The sequence below is a fragment of the Platalea leucorodia genome (genome assembly GCF_965183815.1).
Source record: "Platalea leucorodia genome assembly, chromosome: 1".
Lineage (NCBI taxonomy): Eukaryota > Metazoa > Chordata > Aves > Pelecaniformes > Threskiornithidae > Platalea > Platalea leucorodia.
The window spans coordinates 149,490,907-149,514,011 of record NC_138823.1 but is presented as its reverse complement, the minus strand read 5'-3'; the positions used below and the strand labels follow the sequence as shown (position 1 = coordinate 149,514,011).

The following is a 23,105-nucleotide window of genomic DNA, read 5'->3' as shown; positions in this document are numbered from 1 at the left end:
CAGACAGTGCTGCACTTGCACAGAGAAACCATGCCACTTCACCCAGAAATTTTCAGCAAAACTCTTGTCCCCCACGTCACTGTGGCTGGGTTTCAGCCCTTGGTGTACAAGTGTGACAGCGCAGCACACTTCTGCAAATCAATCGCTTGTAAGGAAGTATGTAAGGTGGAGGTTCAGCTGGGTACCTGGTTACAGATAGTGCCCCTGTAGCCTCCTTTGAAAGTGTGGCCACTGATGTGGCTACTAGCAAGACACCAAACCTGGAGGCTTCTTATCATTCTCAGCAATTCTGAAGTAACCAGCACACATTTCCGTTCTGCCTGGGAGGTGCTGCCAGCAAGGTGCTAGGTGAGGAGTTGAAGAGTTTTGTCCATCTTATAGTTGGACAAAACTAGGTAAGTTCAGACAAAGGCTGAAAGGGAAAATAGAAACACTGCTCTCGCTCCTGAGCAGGGCAGGGGAGCACCAAGGGCAACTGCACTTGCTTCTCTTCTAAGACAGCATTTGTTTTCACTTTACTTACTACTGACTATTCCAGGAATGCACAAGTTTGCCTTTGAATTATCACGTAAGAACCCTATATGTATATTTTGCTAGCCCACGAAGATTCAAATACCAAATCCAATAGCTGAGCAGAGCCAGCCCTTGCTTTCCAAGGAGAGTCTTCCAAGAGAAGACCAGTTTCTCAAACTGGTATTTCCCTACCATGATGCTTCCCCACCCCGCTGCCAATTCCTCTTCCCCACGGTCACTGGATGGCATTTTTTCCAGAAGCAGCGTTACATTGCTTGTGACGTGTCCCTATGTGTTTCTGGTCACAGGTTAAGCATCATACATGGCAACAGCCAGCATGTTCACACTGCTGTTTACAATGTTTATTTTCAAGAGCGAGAGAACGACCCTTCTGCAGCTACTCAGTGTTATATAAACAGCTGGAATAAATATAACCTAGAAAGATAAAACCTCCTGCTTTTGGGATTACCCAGCTGTTTAGGACTAAGAATTCCCTCTGGGCACATAATTGCATAACCATCCGCTGCTGTGGCTGTGTCAGGCTCCTCCGACAGGCCGGCTGGCCCCTGGGGCTGGACGGAGCCCTTGTCTGACCCGCCCTCATCTTTGTTCCCTTCTTACCTCAAATGTTCTTTGAAACCGCTCAAGCTTAAAGAAATGCTCTGTTGTATTATCTCCCTCCTTATCTGGCACTCACTCACAGGACTGCAACAAGAGTGAATTTCCAGCTGTACTTTACATTAGACCACTTCTTTGGTCAATAAGCACCACTAAGTTTTTTGTGACATCAGATGTACTGCTGCTGTAAAATTGGAGTAATTCTTTAAGATGGTGTTTAGCAGACTATGATGTGGGGACTGTGAAAACCCCTAGTCCTTTTAACGGGCTCAACCCATTACCCTCCAACTGGTAGTGGCTCTGACTGGCGCTATTCTCACACTTAATAAGAGCAAGGCTGGATGGGAGACAGGGAAGGCACAAAGACAGAATGATTCCTACCAACCATCTCTTTCACATCTGTGAGACATTCATCCATCTCCGTCTTCAAAATGGGAAATAAAAAGGAGAAACACAGGCAAGAGAAATTGCCAGTGAGCGGCAGGTGCACACGCTGTCGAAGGCTAATCCCCTCACCTCCCTTAACTGGAGTCGTTAGGGAGAGGTTGTGATGGGGTTTGCTCACAGTCAATGCAACAACACCGGGCAAGACATAAAACTTCAAAGATGGATTTCTATTTTCTTTACTAAACAATTTTATTTCCCCAAATCTAAATGGGAAGGAAAAAAAAAACTTTGGAGGAAAAAAACTGAGGAAAAGACCTTATTCTAATACTTGTTTTTTCTTATGGCTGAGTTCTTCTAGCATATTGACAGAGAGAGGAGTAAATGGACAAGCACAATTCACTCAGTCAGAGACTAACCATGATCAAACCCACTACTTTATGGAACCTTCTTTGGTGCCAAAGGGCTCAGCGCTTCTGTGACCAAAATGGGAGTTGTTCATCGCCAGCCATTTCACTGAAGCATTCTTCAACAGGCACAGCCAGACTGGAATTAATTTCCCCCACCATATAAATTTCTACTTGTACCAAAAAAATCCAACATGTCTTAAAACGATCTCAAAATAATAATGCCTGCCTTGAGGCAGTCTTTGTAGTCAAATAAGCAAACTGTCTCTAATGGAAGCTGCTGATCACTCAGCACTTGCAAAAATCAGGGCATTCTTGCATATGAAGGCACACAGAGAGATGAAGGAGCCCAATTTCTAATGTACCTGTTAGAGACATTCCCCATAGTTTTCACTGAACAATCTTGATAACAAAGCTGAGTTAGAGTCAAGACATTAAAGAAGTATTTATAGAGTCATCTGCAAAATTGTGTAAAGTGTGTAATTTTACTTTATTTTGTGCTTTGCAGGGGAAAAACAAGAGTTTCTTAATTGGGTTCTGTGTGGAGAATGGCTGAGACAACATATTTGGCAACATGATCTATATCTGGCTTCTGCAGCAAAGCCAACAGAGGACTCTGCTAATTTATGGCCAAAGTGTCTTATGCCCTATATTAGCAGGTAGGTGGTCTCTTTCCTTATGTTGCTCAGTTTTCTAGTCTACAGCAGACAGATACTGAATTTTTCATCTTGAATCATAGAAGAGTTGGGTGGCATGTAAGATATTTAATCAGATATTAAGGAAACGTTTTGCTGTTCCCTTATTTATGTTACTATTACAGGTTTCATTATGCACAACAGAAGGCAAATGTCTTAATTTCATCAAATTTCTCCTTAAATCTGCTGGCTACACACTGTGCGAAATTGTATTCTAGAAGTGGATTAGTTAACTATGCAAGTTACAAAACTTCTGTTATTGTGTTCTGCACTTTTTAAGATGTCACAGCTCACTGCACCCATATGGTATTTGTTTTCACTGACATTTTCTATTTATGCCACACATTATACAAGATAATTGTGTTGATAGCCAGTAACCTCACTGAATGGTGCCAGAATTCTAAAACTATTTTATGTGGTTCAACAGAATTTATTTTAAACATGTATGTTGTGAGACATCTAAGGAGCCACAACTTGTCAGTGCCAAAGGTACGCCTAGAACAAAATGCTGGATCTGAAAACGCTCTTCCCAAATTCTATATGAATTTGTGTACGCAAGCCCCAGGGCATCGTTTTGCAGCATTTTACAGCCTTGGCATGCCAACACCTTGAGTGCAGCATGCAGCTCTGGTCTCCACAGCTCCAGAAGGACACAGTAGAGTTCAAGAAGGGCAACTGAACTGAGTCTGGAAAGGGAGCAGCTGGCCTAGATGGAGAGACCAGAAAGGCTGCAAGTTTGCAGTTTGGAGCCCACAGGGCAGGCTGAGACCTCCAGGATATGATCAAAGTTTATCCACTGCCTTCATGATCTTATAGAGGGAATGCAGAGCTATTGTTTGCCAAACTGCAGAATATTGAACTATGGGGAATGCAGTGAAGCTGGTACGAGATCATTTTAAAACAGGTGAAGGAAAGCTCCTTCACAGGATGGGGAGTGAGCTCCTGGAGCTTGCTGCCACAGCAGTAGGGAGGCAAATGGTATAAGTAGGTATAGAGGAATTACTGGATAAAAGGTCCACAATGAATACGAAAAAGAGGAGGCTGGGATATTCCCTCCAATATCAATTGGAGGTGCTGGGGCAGTGCTAGCAGACTGCAGAAGGTGGCCAGGTTGTGTGCTGCCCACAGACAGTATTTCCCATTGCTTCTGTCAAGAAAGATGGACTGCTGAGCCGGATGCACTATTGCTTAAGTAGCTGGCTAAGAATTTTGCAGCTGACTCATGTTTGGTTAATGAGGTAAATCCAAGGTTTGGCTGAGGCATCTTCTTTGTTCCTTGAATTGTGAAGAAATTCAGGCATGGATTTGTATGTTAAATTGTGAAAGAATGAGGACTGGAAGGACAGCCCATCATGCTGCTACCACAAAGTAGGTCTACCTATATAATTCTTGATCAATGCTAGTCTTAAGCCATTCTCTCCAATGATGGGGATCTTACATCCTCCTCATTGCCCCATACAGCCTTCTTCAGTGCTTCACTTTCCCTATCATTATGAGTTTTTTCCCTAATACCTATCCTGGATATTCCTGGTTGCAATTGCCAACTTCGACTGCTGCTCTACCCACACAAAGCAAGTTGGTCTTTTCTTTTTTAAGCAGATTTTTATGTATTCAGAGATTGCTTTGTCCTTCCTCAGCTTTTGCTTCCTCATGCTGAACAAAACCAATTCTTTCTTTTTTGTTCCCCAGAGATTTTTTTTTAGAGCTCTGGTCCTTATCATTGCTGTGCTGTTGACTCCCTCCTATTTGTTCAGTCTTCCCTGAAGTCTAAAATATTGGGTTTGGGAATTTCTGTGTAAGAGCTCACCACTGCTGAGCAGATTCATGTGTTTTGTAGATATTCCTGTTCATCTCATTATGATTTTTGCCTTTTTTTTGCTACAGGGTCACAGTCTGACTCACATTCAACTTGAAACTCGCTATATCTATATCATAGCTGTGGACAGCCAAAATGCTTACTGTGAAAGTCATTCTCATTCATTCCTACATATCTGTCCACTTCCCCAAGACAACTCAGTTAGGCAGCATCACAGGTCATTTTCAGACCTCTGAGGGACTCATCCAAAACATTGGTTGTATTTATAGTTTAAGATTATGAAGTTTGCAAAGATCATTAAGGTCAAATAGTCTGACTTTCCACTTAATGTAGATTCAAGGATTTCTTTAAGCAGATCTTGAATCATGCACAGAGCCTGTGCCTGAGCAGCCTTTCAGAAAGAAACTTAGAATTGCTTAAAGATTTGAACTGGCAGAGAATCCCGTATGTTCATAATTAAACTTCAGTGATTAGTTACTCTAAATGTTAAAATCTGACAGCTGATATTTAACATGGCCTTTTCTAGCTTTAGCTTCCAATTGCTGGAACTTGTCGGAACATGTTCTGCAAAGTTAAAAGGCCTCCTTACCCTCAGAAACCTCAGGCATGTCTTGATCTTCTTTTGATAACAAATATGTCTACAAAAAAGAGCTTTTTAGGTTTCTGATGGTAAGATCATTTGTGCTCAAACTCTTTGTGGTTCTTTCCAGAGTTCTCTGTAATGCTAAACTCTCAAGTGCAAAACTGAACACAGTGTACTAGATATAGATATAGTATAGCATACAGATACTCTCATCTCTGTCAAAAACAAGGTGTACTATTAATCTCCTGCTCATGAGGAGTCTTTATCTCCAGAGGACAAACTCACTCTCTCAGTTGCACTACAGGGAAATTCGTGTTCAGCTCGTTACCCACACTGGCATCTGTAAAATCACTGCATCCTATCCACAGGACCCGCATTATTCCTCAGGGACATACTCACAGGTATGATCAAGAACAGAGAAATCTGTAAACAGAAACCATTCTAGAATGTAGGAAAAATAACATCTCTTTTCCAAATATGCAATTCTTTAGCATCATATACTCTAGCAAACCTTACCTGAGGCTTCTAGCTTTTCCACTGCATCCCCTTTAGGCAGGGCTGCTGGCTGGGGAGGCATCTCCAGGTTAGGAATTGACTTCATTATATTGGCCTGTGCCTCTTCCAAGAGCTTTTCAAATTCCTTGCCATTATAGTGATCGAGGTTTTGTCTTTTCTCTTCCCACTTCTTTTCAGCTTTCTAGACAAAACCAGTAAAGCACCTATTTATTACTCTGATTTCTGTTATGAACACTTACTTTAAAAAAAATCCATATGTAAACATTATAGGTCAATATGAATAGATTCTTTCAGTTCTAGTCAGCAACTAGAGGAAATACATTAGCACTGATTAATTGTACACTGGTTCTGATTTCCAGTGTGCTATGTGCACAAACACACGACAGACTGACAGTGGTCACTGTTCACTAAAGGAACAAAGGCAAAATTTAAATCTGGGTCACTGCCTTACTATATCACACTGGTGATTAAAGGGCATGTCTATAATAAGACATGAGCGTTCACTTGTGGGTTTTCTCAATATCTCTGTGTGAAACCACTGGAACTTCACACTCGTTCACTTTTACCTCTCCATAATGAGGGATATGGAGATTTAAAGAGTGAATGAAATCCACTGATGCAAGTGTTGCCAGAGAATCATATGTTATTGTTCAAAAATAAGGTATTCTAAAAAACAATTTATTTTTTTTTTAAAGGTTATTTTAAAAACACTGTTACTCATTTTGGTTACATGTTATTATCCTGTTGCACTTAAAATCAGAGGGTATCTTCAGAAGTGTACGGTGTAGTTAGGGGTTAAGCATTTAAATCTCCAGAATGCATTTGAAAAATCCCACCTGCAGTCTCAAGAGTGAGACTGGGAGCTCAGACCCAAAAAGAGGACAACTCATTAAGTAGAATACACCGTACCTCAATTGATACAGCTCGGTTTCTAGTACTTGCACTGTGAATTTCCTCAATGAAAAGACTTTGCATGGTGGTGCCATTGACAGAGACCTGTGGTGCTGGCATGGCTTGTGTGGGCTGGGATCCTGTTGCAGGCTCTTGCAGGGGAGCTGGTGGGGTGGCCGAGAGGGGGCCACCCACTGGCACACCTTCGCTGTGGCTGGCTGCAGTGGGTGAACCCTGGGCATGGTTGACCAGGGCTGATGAGTGCTGTGACTGATGAATGACAACAGGCGAGCTCTGCACATGATGGACTGTCATTGTTGAGAAGGGGACGACTTCTGACTTGACTGATGACACCTGGGACTCTGATGTGATTGCTGTGAGGTTTTGCTGTGCATGTCCCTGGGCATGCTTGAGCTCCTCCTGGTTTTTCAGAGTGTCAGCTGCAGTGGCCTTTTCCATAGCAGAGTATTGCACGGCTTGGGATGGATCCACACCCCTCAGCAGTCCTTCTGTAACATGTCTGTTCAGCCAAATTGAACACAACAGCATGGCATGTGGTTAGCATACAGGCAAGTCATGAGCAATACTTAACAAGAAACTTTTGCAAGGGAAAACCACCTATGTCAAAAACATCAAAATGGTGTTTTTAATTCCTGGTGCTCTCAGCTGTATGATTTTATAGCTTCCTCTCAGAGTCAGGGACTCAGAGTTCTAAAGAGGCCACTCTAATTAGGATGGTTTTGCCTTTTAAAATGTTTACAAACCTTCATGGACATACTGGCACTTTTTGACCAAACCATGAATTACAGTGGGTTGATTTCAGAGAGAGAATGGAAGTCAGTTGAATTTTATACACTGTATCTAGCTAAACAAGGTGTTCAAGGACTATTAGCACAGAAAGTGGTAGTTACACAGAATGTGAGGTAGCAGTTTGGCAAATTGCCGAAACAAAGCCTTCAAATGATATTTCACTATGGTCTTGTCTGTCAAGAGTTTGGGGCAGAATGACCTGAGGATGTAAAGAGTCAACTATTTCTGGCAGCTAGCTGTGAAATGGCTGAGCTTCGGAGTGTAGCTAGCCATCAAATGTCATCAGTTTTTCCATTACTGAAACAGACTTTATGAGGCTTACTACATAATTTCGCTGCAAAAAATTACTTTTGGTAAAACTTTGTCATGCATAGCTTATTATTTTTTTTCCCAAACAGGGCGAGACAGGAAATAACTGTAGTCATTTTTAAGAAAAGGAAATTAATATGAAAGGATATAGATGTTTATCTACATGGAAAAATAAGTGATGGCTCATAGAAGACCTGTTACATAAACCATTTTATCCATCTGCCAGTACTGGCAAATCCATTTTACATATGCTCCAGGATATATGGAAACAATGACAACCCTACATTCCTTAGAATAATGGTAGCAACAACAGGCTTATGACTTACATTTTCTTGTAACTGAAGTAAAATTGAGACCACCACCACTGACAGTTTGGCCTGATTCACTGGTTTTGCATAGGACTTAAATCCAATGCCTATTGCCTCATATAAATCAGCAGCATTTGCTGCTCATATATTCTGACAAACATAGCTAAACACTGGCACTTAGTGGACACAGATTTTGTCTAATATTTCAACTTTCTCTAATGCATCTTCCTTGCAAAGAACAGAATAAAGAATTTGCATGAATTCACAAGCATACTGAAAAATATTTCTTTCTTTCAGGAGGTTTAGGATATCTTTATCCACTTAGAATGTTTTCCTGTTGTATTTCTTACTGTTACGTTTTTGGGGATGCATGTTTCAGTGTCAGAGAATATTTCTATTAGCTTAAGATATTGCTGGAAATGCCTACAGTTAATTAGCTCAAATATGGGACCGATGCCACTCTGTAAGCTTTCTCATCCAGGTACTTCCCAAATCTGGAAGTGGTGAGTTCAGAGGGAGCTAGTTTCAGTCGTAAGATCTCGACGACTGGGGCTGTTGGTCAGAACAGAACCACTGCACAGAGCACAGGAAAGGTTAATTTGGTTTCCCTTGAGAGGGCTCTAGGAAGAATCTATAAAATACTGCAAGCAAGTTGCATTTCTCAAAATTGCCTGGGGAGAGGGGGAGAACCCAAACCCAAAAGCTGTTCCAGCCCTGCTTGAGGAAATTCTTTAGTTTTGAAGGAAAAAAAAAAAATCACCTCCTGAGCATGGTAAGGATATCGGTCATGCTGCGCACACGTTTCAGCAAGCTGTCTAGCTTGTGTGGTTCTTCCTTTAGGAACCTCACAGCTTCTACCTCAATCCGGAGGATCGCACGCATTTTATTCTGCAATGTCGGGAACTCTCCTGCAAAGACAACAACTGTGAAGCTCAAGAGGAAATGATAAAAGCCCTGGGGAGAAACGGATGATGGGGTGAATGTTAAGTAGTTGAGTGTCTACCTCTCTCCAGGGACCATGCAACAAGCTCCTTAATCCCAACTTTAAATCTTTTTGGAAGTGAAAGTTAATGCCCCCAGATCAAAGGCAAACCTGTTCTCAGCCACTGTGGTTAAAAGAGAAGAACCAAAAGTAAAAAGGAAAAGCGCGTACCTTTCAGGGTGGCAACAGCTTCTCCCACTTGACGCAAAAGAAAGGCTCCATCTTCAACATCTTTCAGTGTAACTGTCTTGCTGGAAGCAGTAGAGTCCCTCTTCAGGTCTTCAACAAATGCCTCCAGCTCACTGGCAAAACAAAAAAAGTGGACATAAAATGTAAGCAGGACATTCACATTACAATCAAATATATGTAAATGAATGGACTAAGCTAAACCAGAAACCTCAACTATGGTATCTTTAAATGTGGTGCCACAGGCTGAAAAAACAGCAGGGTACCACGAGGGGAGGTGAGGATGCTGGACACTCATGCTGACAGCATAGGAATAGGCTTGTAACTAGCCCAAGTCATTGATTTCTCTGATAGGCTGCAGATGTGCAGAGCATATTGACCTCAGGGTAGCTGCGCTACAAAGGGCAGGTGGGGTGGTGAAACACAGCTACCAGCCAGCCCTCTGGGGATGCAAATCCTAGAAGGGTACAGACACACTGTACCACTGCATCCAGTACTGGTTTGCACCTTGCGTTTTCTCATTGCTGATGACATGCAAAGGAATGTCCAACAGTGAAGTAACAAACCAAAAATCGGCACTAATGGCCCCTTAATGCAATCCTGTTTATCTGCCAGGTCCTGCTAGAAAGGATACAGGGTCCTGTTTCCACGAACAGCCAGACTGAAACAGCAAGTGTGCACTGGGTGCAGCTCTTGCTCAGCATTTGGATTCAAGAATGAATCACTTCAGATGTTTTTTCCAACCAGTGCTGTCCTGTGCTTCCTCCAGCTCCATCTGGTGCTTCCTCATCACGTTTCCCAATATTTTCTCCAATGCTTCCATACTTCACATAAATTTTCACAATCCTTCAGACACATAAACTTTATTTTTGTTTTGGAGGGAGTCACTTTTTTCCATTTAAGGTTGAGACCACATTGCTTTAGCTGGAGTTTCCCCACAGAAGCTTAAAAATTTCTCAAAAAAACCTGAAATGCATTATGTGTGACTGCAAACACCCATGCGAATACCTTAAAAGGATCATCTCTTGAGTATTTCTTCTAAGAGAAATCTGCCTCTGTTAAGATAGATACCAAATTTACTAACAGGAATATTCTGAGAAGTAGTTTAACTGCATGGTAGAAAACAGTGCAAAGCAAACTCTGAACTGACAAATTGGCTACTCATTTTAACCTAATTTTGGGCCTCATTTCTCACATTCACTCAGGTAGCAGTTTTGCAATTGCTGTAAGAGAACCACGATATGGGCTGATTGCCTGAAGAGGGGTAGGGGAAGACTGCCTTCTGCACCAACCGCAGGTCTTGCATTGCCACACATTTCTCTTGTGCCAGCACTGCCACGTAAATCCAGCAGAACATTACTTATTTTCGGCCAGGTCACTTCCTAGATCCATCTCTGTGGACAGGTGACATGAGCAGGAAAAGAGAGGATTAGGTGGCCAAATGGGATAGAAAGGAGAAAACCCCGTGGAGCACCATTCTGCACTTAGGTCAATTTAAAGTGGAAGCACAGTCACACAGAGCAATAAATGGGAATACAATAGTACTTCTGATACACAGAGAAACAGAAATAGCATCAGTATCTGAACATCAAGTGCACACAGCAAAGAGTTCATTTCAATCCAAAGACAAAGAACTTTAGAAAATATAAAACAATTCTGAATTAAAAACCATAGGTTGCTTCTGAACAGATCACAAACAAGTGGAGGTAAATGATCCTGTTCCCACTGTAAGAGCACTTCTCCCAAAGACTCTGCCTTGAGAAAGACGGGGGCGTCACGATTTGCAGTAGCACAAGCGTGCTTGCAGGAAACAATCCAAGGGACCACACGATGGCAGCAAGGGAACGCTCCTCGGGGTATTTTTCCAGTGGAAGAGGCTCCGACAATGCAGGTATCTGCTGTCTCTGTGTCTGTCTGCCTTTGCAATACAGGGCACAGACACAGTCTAGAAAGGAGCTGGAAGAAGAGTTCAGCTTTCTCTTACTCACTATAATGCAAATGCTCCTGCCCTCCAGAACAGTGCTCTACAGCCATGCATCCTCCCTACCCCTTATGCCCTGATACCAGCACTCGGGCTAGGCAGGGCTACTTTGGGAGTCACACGGTACGCACACACACACACCCTTTTCTAGATCAGCACTGGAAAAGCAGTTTCTCAGATCCTGGCATCCACCAGGCAACAAAAAAGATAAGGGCAGAAGCTTAAATTTGTTCATGGGTGGAAAGAAGAGAAAGGAACAAACACAGAATGATGTTAAGATGTTTGGGTAGGTTTATGATTGTTGGAACCGTAGGGATGATGGAAAGACTTCCAGGTAGCAGATGATGGCTTGCTTTCCCCTTTGTTCTTTGAGCAGAAATGGAAGGGTCATCATAAAGCCCTTTGATTCCATACAGTGATACTATCAAACAAGACAACTGATCCTGAAATTACTCAGGGGGTACCATATTACACTGCCTCACGTTGCTAACTACAAGGGAAAAGAAACTTCAGCCCTCAGGAGCCAAAGTTTGAAACAGATCCAGCAGTCTCAAGCATTTCTTTTCTGCAACTGGGGAAACAACTTTGCTTTATAGATTGGACTGAGCAAACCCAATTAACAAGGCACTCACCTTAATGCAGTTTCAGAAGGCTAATACAAGATAAATTATTTTTCTGCATCTGTGTTTTACACAGGGGAGCCGAGACAAACTCTTAAGCTGAGATCTTTCTTTAGGCAAAAAAGCATCAGAGGATCTGTCTCAGATTGCAGTATCAGTAGAACAGGTTACAAAATGAACTGACAAAATTAATAGCAACAAATCACGCAGGCCAGATGGTATTTGCCCTGGAGTTCAATAGCAACTCGAGGGTGAAACAGTCGAACTATTAACGCTAAGCATCTAACTTCTTTATTAAAATTGCTTTGGCACCAGAGTAGTGCAAAGCGTCATAGATGATACAAATAAACTTTTTAAAAGGGGATGGGGCTATCCAGGAACGGTACTCTGGTGAGACTGACACCCAGACTGGTGTAATTGATAGATAACAAAATAAAGAATAAAGAATAAAGAATCAGTGGACCAATGGATAAATATGCTGTGTTAAGGAGGAATTAATGTGATTTGTGTAAAGAGAGGGTCAGTCTCACTAATACACAAGGAAACAACAAAAGCAGGGGGAAAAGCTATAGCCCAAAAGGCTTTCAGCAAGGTATTTGAGCAAAAGCTTTCAAGAAAGCAAAGTTGCCATGGGACAAGAGAGGAAATTCTCTCATGGATAAAGTACTGGAAGTAAAGGGAAGGGATAAATGAACAGGTTACTCAATCGAATGTAGTTTGCTGGTGGGTTCCACAGGGATTGGTGCTAGGGCTGGTGCTTTTCAACATATTATAAATTATTTAGAAAAGAGGATGAATAGTATAGTAAAAAAATCTCAAAAGGATATTAAATTATTCAGGGGAATGAAAATGAAAGGTGACTGCAGAGGGCTGCAGATGGACCATCCGACGCTAATTGACCAGGAAAAAAACAAAGATTAAATTAACTCCTAATAAATGAAAAGTAATCCTCATGAGAAGAGGAAAAATAAAAACAAACCCAACCCCACCTAAACCAAACAACCTCCCAAAACCCCAAGTTTTTATACATAATAATGAACTTTGAACTGATAAGCATCCTTCATGAGTGAGATGTTGGATTTGTAATGGAAAGCTCATGTGGAACATGAGGACAGGGGGACCATCGCCACACCACTGCATGAAGTCATGGTGTGCCTACATCACATATAGCCACTGCGGGGCTCTCCTTTCTTCCCATTCCCATCTCACAGATGTACACTAGAGTTAGAAAGGGCATACAGAAAGGCAACAGGATGACGAAATGTATAGAATGGCTTCTACAAGAGGAGTAACTAAGCAGACCAGGACTTTTCAGGCTGGAAAGGGCATGATCAGAAAACAGAGTGGGGGAGTGTCTGTAACATTACGACTAGCATGGAGAGGGTGAATATTCTGCTGTGCATCATTTAAGAGTTTGGGGGTTGATTGACAAATAAAAGATTAAAAAAAAAAAAGAAGAGGTTCTTTCTACCCAAAAAAGAGTTACTCAATAGAATTCATTGCGCCTAGATGCTGTACACAAGAAAGTTTACATAAATTTTAAAAAATGCATAAGTTCATGAAAAGTAAACAATCCATGCAGAGCTATTGCATATGAAGACACCATCTCTGACTTGGAAAATCCCTGAGCTACAAGTCATTAAAAGCAAGGAGATGCGCTCTGAGCATTTTGTCATGTTCTTATATCCTTTCCCAAGTATCTGCTACCAGTGGCTTTCCAAGATTGCTAAGTGGACTTTTGTTTTTACTGAGCATGGTTATTCTTATTAAAAAGTCTGATACTTTTCCTAACAAAAATCTAAATTGTAACTTACTATGGATCATATCCAATTAGACAGCTTGGATGTGGCTACAATTTAAATACTGTGCTTATAAAACCTCTGCTATTAAAATGCTTACAATAATGTTCAACATATAGTAGTCATACCTGTAACATGTTTCTCACAACATAAATACTTCATTAGTCACTGTGTCATATCATCATAATTTGTCCTTGGTCTAGTAAATTTTAAGGCTAGTATCTACAACCCCAAAAGTGTCATATGTGACATCTCTAGTCTTGAATCAAAAGACTAGATAGAAAAAAACCTACCCAGTTAATTCTGAGTATGTATTTCACTGTTACAAGTGTGAATAAACACTATGTTTAGCAGTGTTCCTTGGATTTCATTAGATATCTCTGAACTGTAATCCTGCTACAGCTGTGACACACACGGGCACGCTTCTGTAGGCACACTCATGAATAGCTGCTCAACAGAAAACTTGCTCTGAAATGTACTCCATGTACACCAGCATTTCTGCTGTTTACAACACAAAACCGCCAATATTTTTATTTTTTCCTTTCCCAGCAGTAATCTTCAGAACTGCAGAAAGGAGAGCTTTTTAAGCTGAGATTTACCACTTCAGGGTAGCAAATACACTTTCATAAGTATTGCAGAAATCCTTAAGCTCCCTAGTCTTGCATGAAGCCAGTCTACTGATTTAGTCCTATGATTTAGGAAAGGTCAAGAGGGCAACAGTTGAAAGACTAGAAATGGTAAATTTTTTGCCCTATTGCTTTGCATTTGTTTATACATCTGCACTGGGATCAGCTTAATTGAAAGTGCCTATATAGAATGTTAACCTTTTTCTGAATACTGGCAGTGACATTTGATGTGTAATTTTGTGATGTATGCTCTTCATTATTAACAGCCATCAGCTGTTGAAGTTAAAGCATTGTTGTCAGATGTGCTTTTTCTTTTGGGCTCTGATCCTGCAAACGTGTGAATACATGACAAAGAAATCTCATTGGACACAACTGATGAAAAATAATTGTTTGAAATCTAATGTTTGTTCCTAGCATGTCTCTAAAAGGGTTGAACTAACATTTACAGCCTATGAATGATCTAAGAAAGACACTTTCCTGTAACTAACAAATGAAGTAGCACAGAAGCAGCAGAAACTCTGTGAACAGAAAAACTTCCAAACACTGATAAAATAGAACCATATTGCAATCAAAGTCGTACCCTAAATGAACAGCTGTAACAACTAATGCCATTTGCACTTGACCTCACTCAGTATCCATTTTAATGAGGCAATGCAATAAACAGCCATCACACAAATTGTTCTTTCCACAGAGAACAAACAATGTAGAAACTGGGCACTGAGGTACACAGGAACAAAGTGATGAACAGGAGGGTAATTACTTAAGGCTCAAACATAATGTTATTTAAGACTACAAACCAGCTGAGAGGATTATATACACCAGCATGGACTGTTACTACACATCAAACTTTTCTTCACAGCAAACATACATTCCCTTAGTAACATTCTACTTTGTCTTTACAGATGTACCATTTTTATTACAAAGCTTATTCATCTGACAACACATTGATCAACAGGAAAGATTTACTCTCCTTAGCTGTCAATAACTGTACTTCTATGGCTTTTCAATCACCATTTCCAATGACAAGCTGACTATAACGTTTCACTCTATTATGGAGCAATTCTTCAGGTGTGAACTAAATGCAGTAATGAGAAATAATAAGTGATATAGCATCTTACAAATGTGAGTGTTAGAACTAGTTAAATTGTTTATTGATTTCAGCTTCATCTTGCCTCCTGCTGACTCTGAACATGGACTAAAACAAACAACTGGACCCCACCAGTCTTGGTAGGCCAAAGTTCTGGGGAAAAGAACAGTCTTACATAGAACTTTTACACAACAACAAAAAAAAAGATAGGTATTTTTATCTGCAGTTAAGTGTATGGAAATCCCAGTGAATAAATTTTAGATGGAGACTGGCATTGCTGACTGCAATTAAACTTCAATCCTCTATTTGCAAGCTTCCCCTGCCTCTCCCATGCAATAGCCCAAGCAATTACTATTGAAATCCGAATTTCATACTAAAAGCCAAACTCATTACCTTCCTTTGCATCCATTTGTTCTTGAGGAAATTCCTCCCTCCTTCCCTAAAGCGTAGCGGAGAGCTAGGGTAGGGAGAGGCTTTCAGAAGACAGAGGTGGTCACGGGCCTTACAGCCATCTGTCCCTTTACAGGGGACTTCTGAAGTGGTTGAAACTCTTTGTACTGGTAGGACTTACCCAGGAGGCTGTGCTTAGAAGGACTCCCAGTCAGGGCCAGTGATTTGTACAACATAGACACAGTTTTACAGCCAGTGAGTGCAAGGAAACACAGCTAAAACAGCATAGACAGGTGCAGTTTCACTGAAGTCTTACTAGTTTCAAGTTTAAAGTTTTAGCAAACTAGTTTTCGCTAAAGCTACTACTTTATGGAAGAAAAAGCCAGGCAAAAGCAACAAGTTCTAAGAGGTTTCTCAACCCACCATAACTTCTTTACAATCTTTTCTTCCTCGTTGAGGTATTTCTGCCTTTCTTGTTCCACCAGGTTGCGCTGTCGCTGCACAGGATCTTCAAGCCTCTTCACTGTTTCAATCATTTTGCCATTGATTTCCAGCTCTGCTTTCTTCACCATTGCCCTCAGCATCTCCTGGTTCTGCAGCTGTTGCACAAAAGAAATCAACTTCAATTTTTCCTGCTTGACTGACATCCCTGGCAACAGAATACATTGCAGAGCTCAGAAATAGGTTGGGATAAACATAGCCCTACAGCGAGAGAGAATTTTTACCTTCTTCTTTCCCTCTTTAACTTTACCTATAAACATTATTCCATGAGGAAGTGTTGGGGGTGAGAAAAGCCTAAATCTGATTAACTTCTAATGTGTGTATCTAACTTCCAGTTGCAAGCTGACGAACAAAAGATGTTGGGATCAGTACACCACCTCCAGTGCATAACTTCTGCAGGGATTGTGGCCCCTTTATTCTGCTCAGTCCAGCGTGAACCAAGAATTAATCACTCCTCACAAGAATGCCGGAAGCTTGACTTCCACTTTGCGCGGATCTCGTAAGCTTATGCATCGCGCTGCCCAAACATGCATGCCTGGTGGATAATCCCACACATTAATGACAAGGCTGGAACGCACTGCTGTTCTCAGAATGGAATTTTTCAGTCTCTCAAGTGTCAGAGGAAGGATTGTGCCATCCGGTGTAATTTGGTACAGGCACAGAGCTCATCTGCAATACATAAAACCTCCCTTACCCACCAAAAAAAACCCCTTTATAATATGGTGATTTTCTGAGAACTGTGAAAGTCACACCTTCTTTCTTGTCTTAACCCTCTGTTAAGTATCTAAAGCATTATTTTTCTTACTGATATTAAGTTTGCAGAACAAAACATAGCTAAGAAAGCAAACTAGACTGTACTCTTCTATGGGTAGCCCTAGACCAGCTATGCCCCACACTCACACAAACTAAACCTCTTTCAGCCTCTTAGCAAATCACAAGATCCAAAGTGATAAGCAGGGCTCCATCTAGTCACAGCTTTAGGATACAGGCAACATGAACACCACTCTGTTAGCCCAGCAGCCTTCTCATACTGTAAGATTTTAAAAAACACCTGTGTCAATTGGGAGATGAACTTCCAGTTTTAAAACTAGCAATCAAACCGTCAGCTGTCGTGTAAACATCCAGGCTTAACAGCCAAACCACATTTAACATACAAAGTAAAACCACTGCCTAATAAGAAGAATCACAAAAATGGGTTACCTACAAGACAGTATAATGCAACAAGACTTCTTTTTAAGTTGATTTAAGAGAATTCACTGGAATTAGAGAAAAAAAAGCCTTTGCCCAGGTCATTCTTTCCAATCAGTACAGGAATTAGAGGAACAAATTCAACTCTCCCCTCCCGACTCTTCAGTCCTTGTGCCTGACTCTGCCTTCTCCAGCGACACAACTGTGATGAGAGGGAGGGTAACACTTCACTGAAAGTGCGCAAGGGGGTCTGAGCTGTGACAAGCAGGAGGTGTTAGCTCAAAACTCAGCGGAAGATAAGTGTTAGCAGCTAGGGAAAAAAATGAAGCTGGAAAACATTTGAAACAGCAGAGATTTATAAACATTGTCAGCTGCTTCATACCAGACTGGATTCTTTTGAAGACAGTGCGTATGTGTATTCTTCCCCACTATGGGATTAAGGTTTGGGTTTGATAAATTAAAACCTCTTAGAGCGAGGCCAGCACAGCTCTCTGAGACACACGTCTTACATTGTGCCATATTTTCAAGAAGGAAAACATAAATGAATGAATAAATGAGTGAATGAGCATGTAAGACTTCAGTCGTACAGTTTATTCACAGCTCTTTAAAAAGTGGGGAAATTTGACACAGGGAAGTGACTTGGGAAACGTGAAACAACTGATCCAAGGTCAGTGAGAAGGTCAGTAATGAAGTTAGACTTAAGTGTCAGGTGTCCAGAATTTAAGTCCTCTATGTTCCTCAGCTGGTAACAGTGACTCCCAGCAATATCAAAATTGAGTATGTGTGTGTGTGAGGTTGTGCAATGGCAGGTACACTTTTTTCCTATTATGGGGGTATATAGGAGATCTATATTTATTGTAGCGACACCTACAGCTAAGGTGCTTGTCACTTGCACTTATGCAGTGCTTGAACAGTATTACAAAGTTTCACTTATAAAAGTTCCTCCACTTCTGATAACAAGATTAGGGAATAAAAGGTAACTCAGCAATATTTCAGAAAGCTTATATGTTGAGGACTCCCAAACCTCAATGTCTGGAGTGAGCTCTTGAAGTCTGGGAAATGACTCATCTTGGTATCAAAGAGATGGTTTTGCCATTTCTATGAAAATTCATGCAACACTTAGCTAGTTCTGGAAAACCTGGTTGTGTTCGTGCTTGGGGAACAGGATCAGAAGATAAGGGAGAGGTACAGACGGGTGCATAGAGAGAAGAGAACGAACCAGGGGAGAGGAGTAATTGTGGGTTTAAGCAGGGCAGAGTCACCAGCCAAAGGACAACATGAGGCAGGGCGAGCAGGAGCAGAGGGGAAGAGCTGTGATTGAGGAAGAGGGGGCACTCTCTGGCCGCTACAGTACATTTACCTCCACGTCCCGGCACTGAACTTGATTCTTACCTTTCTTCTGCCAGCAGGTATCAGATCTGAGACTCCCTGGCTAACTGCACACCCCATTTGTCCCTCAGACCACCTCTGCCAGTTACTCCACCACCTCAAGTAGAAGAAGTTTTATGGATCTGCCAGAGTTATTCTGGTTCCACAGAGTAGAACTTTTTGTACTTTAAGTTTGCTTGAAAATAAGCCAAATAAACAATCTTAGACATTCACACTTGAAAAGAAACTTTGTTAAAACAGTGTTCAAGTTCCAAAGTCAAGTAAAAGCAATGCAGGCTTTCCTGTCACCACCAAATGGCAATTTCTTGCTAATTAGAGTTAACTTGACTTATAACTGCAAGCAGCAATCAATCAATCAGAAAGAAATTTAACATGCTTTTTTAGAATTCTAGCATCCTCTCCTACATTCATTACCCTTAGTTCTCATTCCCAGCCTCACCAGTCTCTCCAGATACCTACCTTGTCCCTCTTCTTCGGCTGCTGCTCCAGCCATTATCTATCACTGCTCTCTCACAAGTACCCCAGCACTGCCTCCGGCACCCACTTCAAGAATAATCTGATAACCAGTTTAGTTCACTTTGAACCAACTACTATCTATGAGACAGGTAACTGGAAAACCAAGTATTAGTTCACAGCCCTGCTTCTCATTAGGAGACAAGCATGACCTGTCCAGTGGGAGCCTCCCAGGCCCTGCTGGGAGAGGCTTCTGGGCCAGCCACCTCCCCACACACTACAGTGCACAGCCACAAGCACAGACTGACTGCCTGCAGCTCAGGATCTCTGTAGAATCTAATTATCTAATTCCTGAAGTTTGGTACCATACATAGATTAAATGTAGTCTCACCAATTCCATAATGCAGCTCAAAACATATTTGAATTTCTAATTCAAAGTTACACTTGTGAGACTGAGTATCATATACCATTTATGACAGCAGTATTATTACATTTTCTATCCTTTCTGTAGCACTCATTTCCCTGCAAATAATACATTAAATGAAGGAAAAGCATGCATGCATACACATTCCTAATGCTGAACCTTAATCATATCTAACTGCTTTCCCTTAAAATGTGTTCAATTAAAGAAAGGAAAGAATAGACAAAAAAAAGCCAGTGTACATATAAGCTAATGATATATACCATGAACAGGCACTCTAAGGCTTGGTTCAAACCTGCCACTAGGAGTTCTCATTATCTGGAAGTGCAGAATGAACAACCCCACTGAACTCACCATGGGCTCGTTTTACCAACATCAAATGCATCAAGGACACAGGCTGGGTTATAGCCTATCTCTAGCAATGAGGAAAACTCCACAGCACCATGAAACTAGACTTTCTTGAGTATCTCTGAAAATCAGAGTGCTTAAGGAGGATGCTAGTGGAGTAGCAAGAAGTGTATCTATCTAACCTCTAGCAACAGCCATGATGCAAATGTCTTTATTTCAAGAATCTCTGGTTAAAATCCAACCACAGGCTGAAACAGTCCTAACTTTTTGGTTGCATCTGGTTACATATACATTTAACTGGTGTGTGAATCAATACATCTGGATCAATTACTGCTGGGTATATTTTAAAAAGAGGCTTTTGCCAGCACAGACAAAGGCTACATGAATGAACGGGTCTTTTCCATCATGTGTTTCTCTGATTCTATTAAGCAAATGCGTAAGAACTTAACAGTGATATCATCAATTGAAAATGGAACCACAGACAGAATTAAACATAGTTTTATGTCCTGTTTCTGTTTCTTAGTTATCCTGCCAACTTTTGTGCCTGTGTAATCATCTTTTTCAGTTCTTTGGAAGTGTTTCTTTTAGTCTGTCACTGTATAAAAAATTCACACAAACAGGAACAAACTGACTGCCAACCCAGGAGAAACAGTGAAAGTGAAAAATATGAAGTACTGTCAAACATATTATGCAAACAACCTGGAAGACCAGAAAAATACTTTTTCCCTTTTACTTAGAATTATTTTCCAAAAAACATAGAGCAAAATTTTTTCAACAGACGTGTGATATTTCAACAGTCTTCAGTTTAAAACACTGTTTCACTTTCTGCCCTTCAAACTGTTAACTCTTTTTCAAAATAATTCCACCCATTCAGGAAAGCCATGACAAAAACTCACTCTCATTGATGTAATTTATATGTAATATACCAAAGTTTCCCTTGAGCTACAGGTTCTTCCATCTGACTATCACAAATTTGCCCACTTGCTACTAGCATGATGCACCAAATTTGCTATCGTTTCTGAAATAAGGGAAGCCAGCCAGAGTTAATGAGCACACTTGGGATATGTCCTTTTTTCCTTCTCAAGACTTCCTTGGCAGCATTGATTTGTGCAGATGGTACAAGTTTCTTCACTCCTGTGTGCCATAATGCTATATTTGATCAAAAGCAAGGTTACCGCCCCAGGCAGGGCCGCAGAGACAAGGTACAGCTGGGGAAATGCCACCTCCTCGGTGAGCAGGCCCTGTGAGAATGATGCGCTCACTGCCTCTAGCGCAGCACTGCAACCTACATCCCACTTTACGAGGCCACATGCTAAGCACAGCTGGTGGCCAGACCGCAGGCATTTGCCAAGAGCGGCATTTGGCACATGGGGTTACAGAAGGACAGAGGGGCTGCAGTCATTTGCGGCACAAATGTGGAAGAATACGCACTTATATATAATGTGCCAGGGCAGAGATCCTAAGCCAGAGTCTTGAAATTAGATGGGGACCATGACAGCTGGCATATAGGCAGCACTGCTGGGAATAGCTTTTGAAAGATACATTTCCTACAGGAACTTACTCACCCTAAACTGAAAATGTAAACACATGGGTGCTATATTACAGGCAGAGGTTACCTGGCTGACAAAACTGTTTGCTCCAAATACCTTCTGCCATCTCTTCATTACCAGCAAACTGAGCATAGGACCTTGTCACAGCATCTTCAATCTTGGCCCCATTTTCTTTCCCCTGATGTTTACCTCACCCTTCTGCTCCCTTGCCCTATGACTGGTTCATAATTCAATTTCCTTTAGTTAAGGAAGTGAAGGCAAAACTTGCTGCTAATTCTGATCTGTATTATCATTATTATGTTCTAAAATTAATCAGCAAATCAAAGAGATTGACATAGTACCATTTCCATATTCAAAACAATCCTGGTTTCCATATTCAAAACAATACCAAACATGTGATGCCACTTTCCGGGCAAGGAGGACTGGCAGAGTGTTGAAGTTTCCCCTGCTGTCCACTTTATCTCACAAGAAATTGCTTTACCTCCTTTTACATCTTCTGAGATAATATACAGTGCTCTTCAGTTTCCAATTAAGTGAAAGGCTGAAGACCTGTACAGCTGTATAAACTTATTTTCACAGTGTCTGAGATGAGCAGCATATATTTACATTTGCAGCATGACAGTATGTGTTAACAGAACATTTTGGTTAACTCTTCATTGTTCCTATTGTTTCTTGCAGGTTTGAGGTGTTGACATGTGTTAGGAAGGTACTGGTAAAATGTGAATGTAAGTAGGGCACAATAAACCTTTGCAGCAATTTTTGAAATATCTTTTTTCCTTGCTACTCAAGTTGGCTATTCTTCTGGATTCCATAAATACAGGACTCAAACTCTGCCTTAATGCATATCTACTGATCCTCAGCTACATTTGAGTTTCCTGACATCAAAGTTGTTTATTCAGGAACTTAAAAACTGCCTCAACTGTAAACAGTATGGAGCAGGAACATGGCTCTTCCGACATGTTTATACAGCACATAGCATAGCAGGGTCCAAACTGTAATCACAGACTTGATATTATTGTAATATAAATACTGCTTTAATGTCTAGAGTCATCAAACAAAGCTAGAAATTAAGTTTTTTCTCAGTATCTGAGCAGCAGTAGTTAAACTGAGCTAATTCTCATACCTCTAGGACTATGCAAGTGGCATATGCTAGAGCAGAATATGCTTTTGTGTCTGTAATACTTGGGTCTTCGCTGTGCTAGAACTCTCGTACTAAGAATCACTCATGTACAAAAGGTAAAAGAGAAAGAAAGAGAGAAAGAAAGGAAAAGAGCATTTGCTGACAACCCACTTTCCCAGCATCACCCAGGTAAGCATACCTGTAGCTGCTTCATCTGATGCAGCTGCAGCCGCAGATCCGACACGTTGCGTTTCATGCCATGCAGGCTGACTTGCATTGATGGGGCTCCAGCAGGGTGATGGATGACAGCTGACTCCACAGTTGCCAACGCGTTCTTCCCCCCAGATATGTTAGCAGCACCTGCAATAAGTAGCAGCACAGGTTGAGCTCACCAGCAGAGAAGGTGCACACATGATTCTTCCTCTGCCCACTGAATCCACATATATTTCACACAGATGGACAAGAAAAGAAAATTACAGCTGCCAATGCTCAGTATTAATAGATGACTGGCACCTCCTTATCCAATATATTTTGAGGGAAGACTACAATATCAGAGTTTGTCTGTGCTGGACCGTAGCCATATCAGAGCACAGCATTACCACAAGACTGCTTCC

General features: G+C 41.3%; 1 protein-coding gene across 1 annotated transcript in view; it reads right to left on the bottom strand.

Moving 5' to 3' along the window:
• KIAA1217 overlaps positions 1-23,105 on the bottom strand; it is a gene marked incomplete at its 5' end in the record, with an annotated part of 186,984 nt that overhangs the window by 12,945 nt on the left and 150,934 nt on the right. The window contains 6 exons of the mRNA XM_082306017.1: positions 5,533-5,713; positions 6,442-6,943; positions 8,611-8,758; positions 9,004-9,134; positions 15,945-16,120; positions 22,691-22,851. Of these exons, the coding sequence (XP_082162143.1) occupies positions 5,533-5,713; positions 6,442-6,943; positions 8,611-8,758; positions 9,004-9,134; positions 15,945-16,120; positions 22,691-22,851 (1,299 nt within the window). The remainder of the gene's footprint in view (positions 1-5,532; positions 5,714-6,441; positions 6,944-8,610; positions 8,759-9,003; positions 9,135-15,944; positions 16,121-22,690; positions 22,852-23,105) is intronic.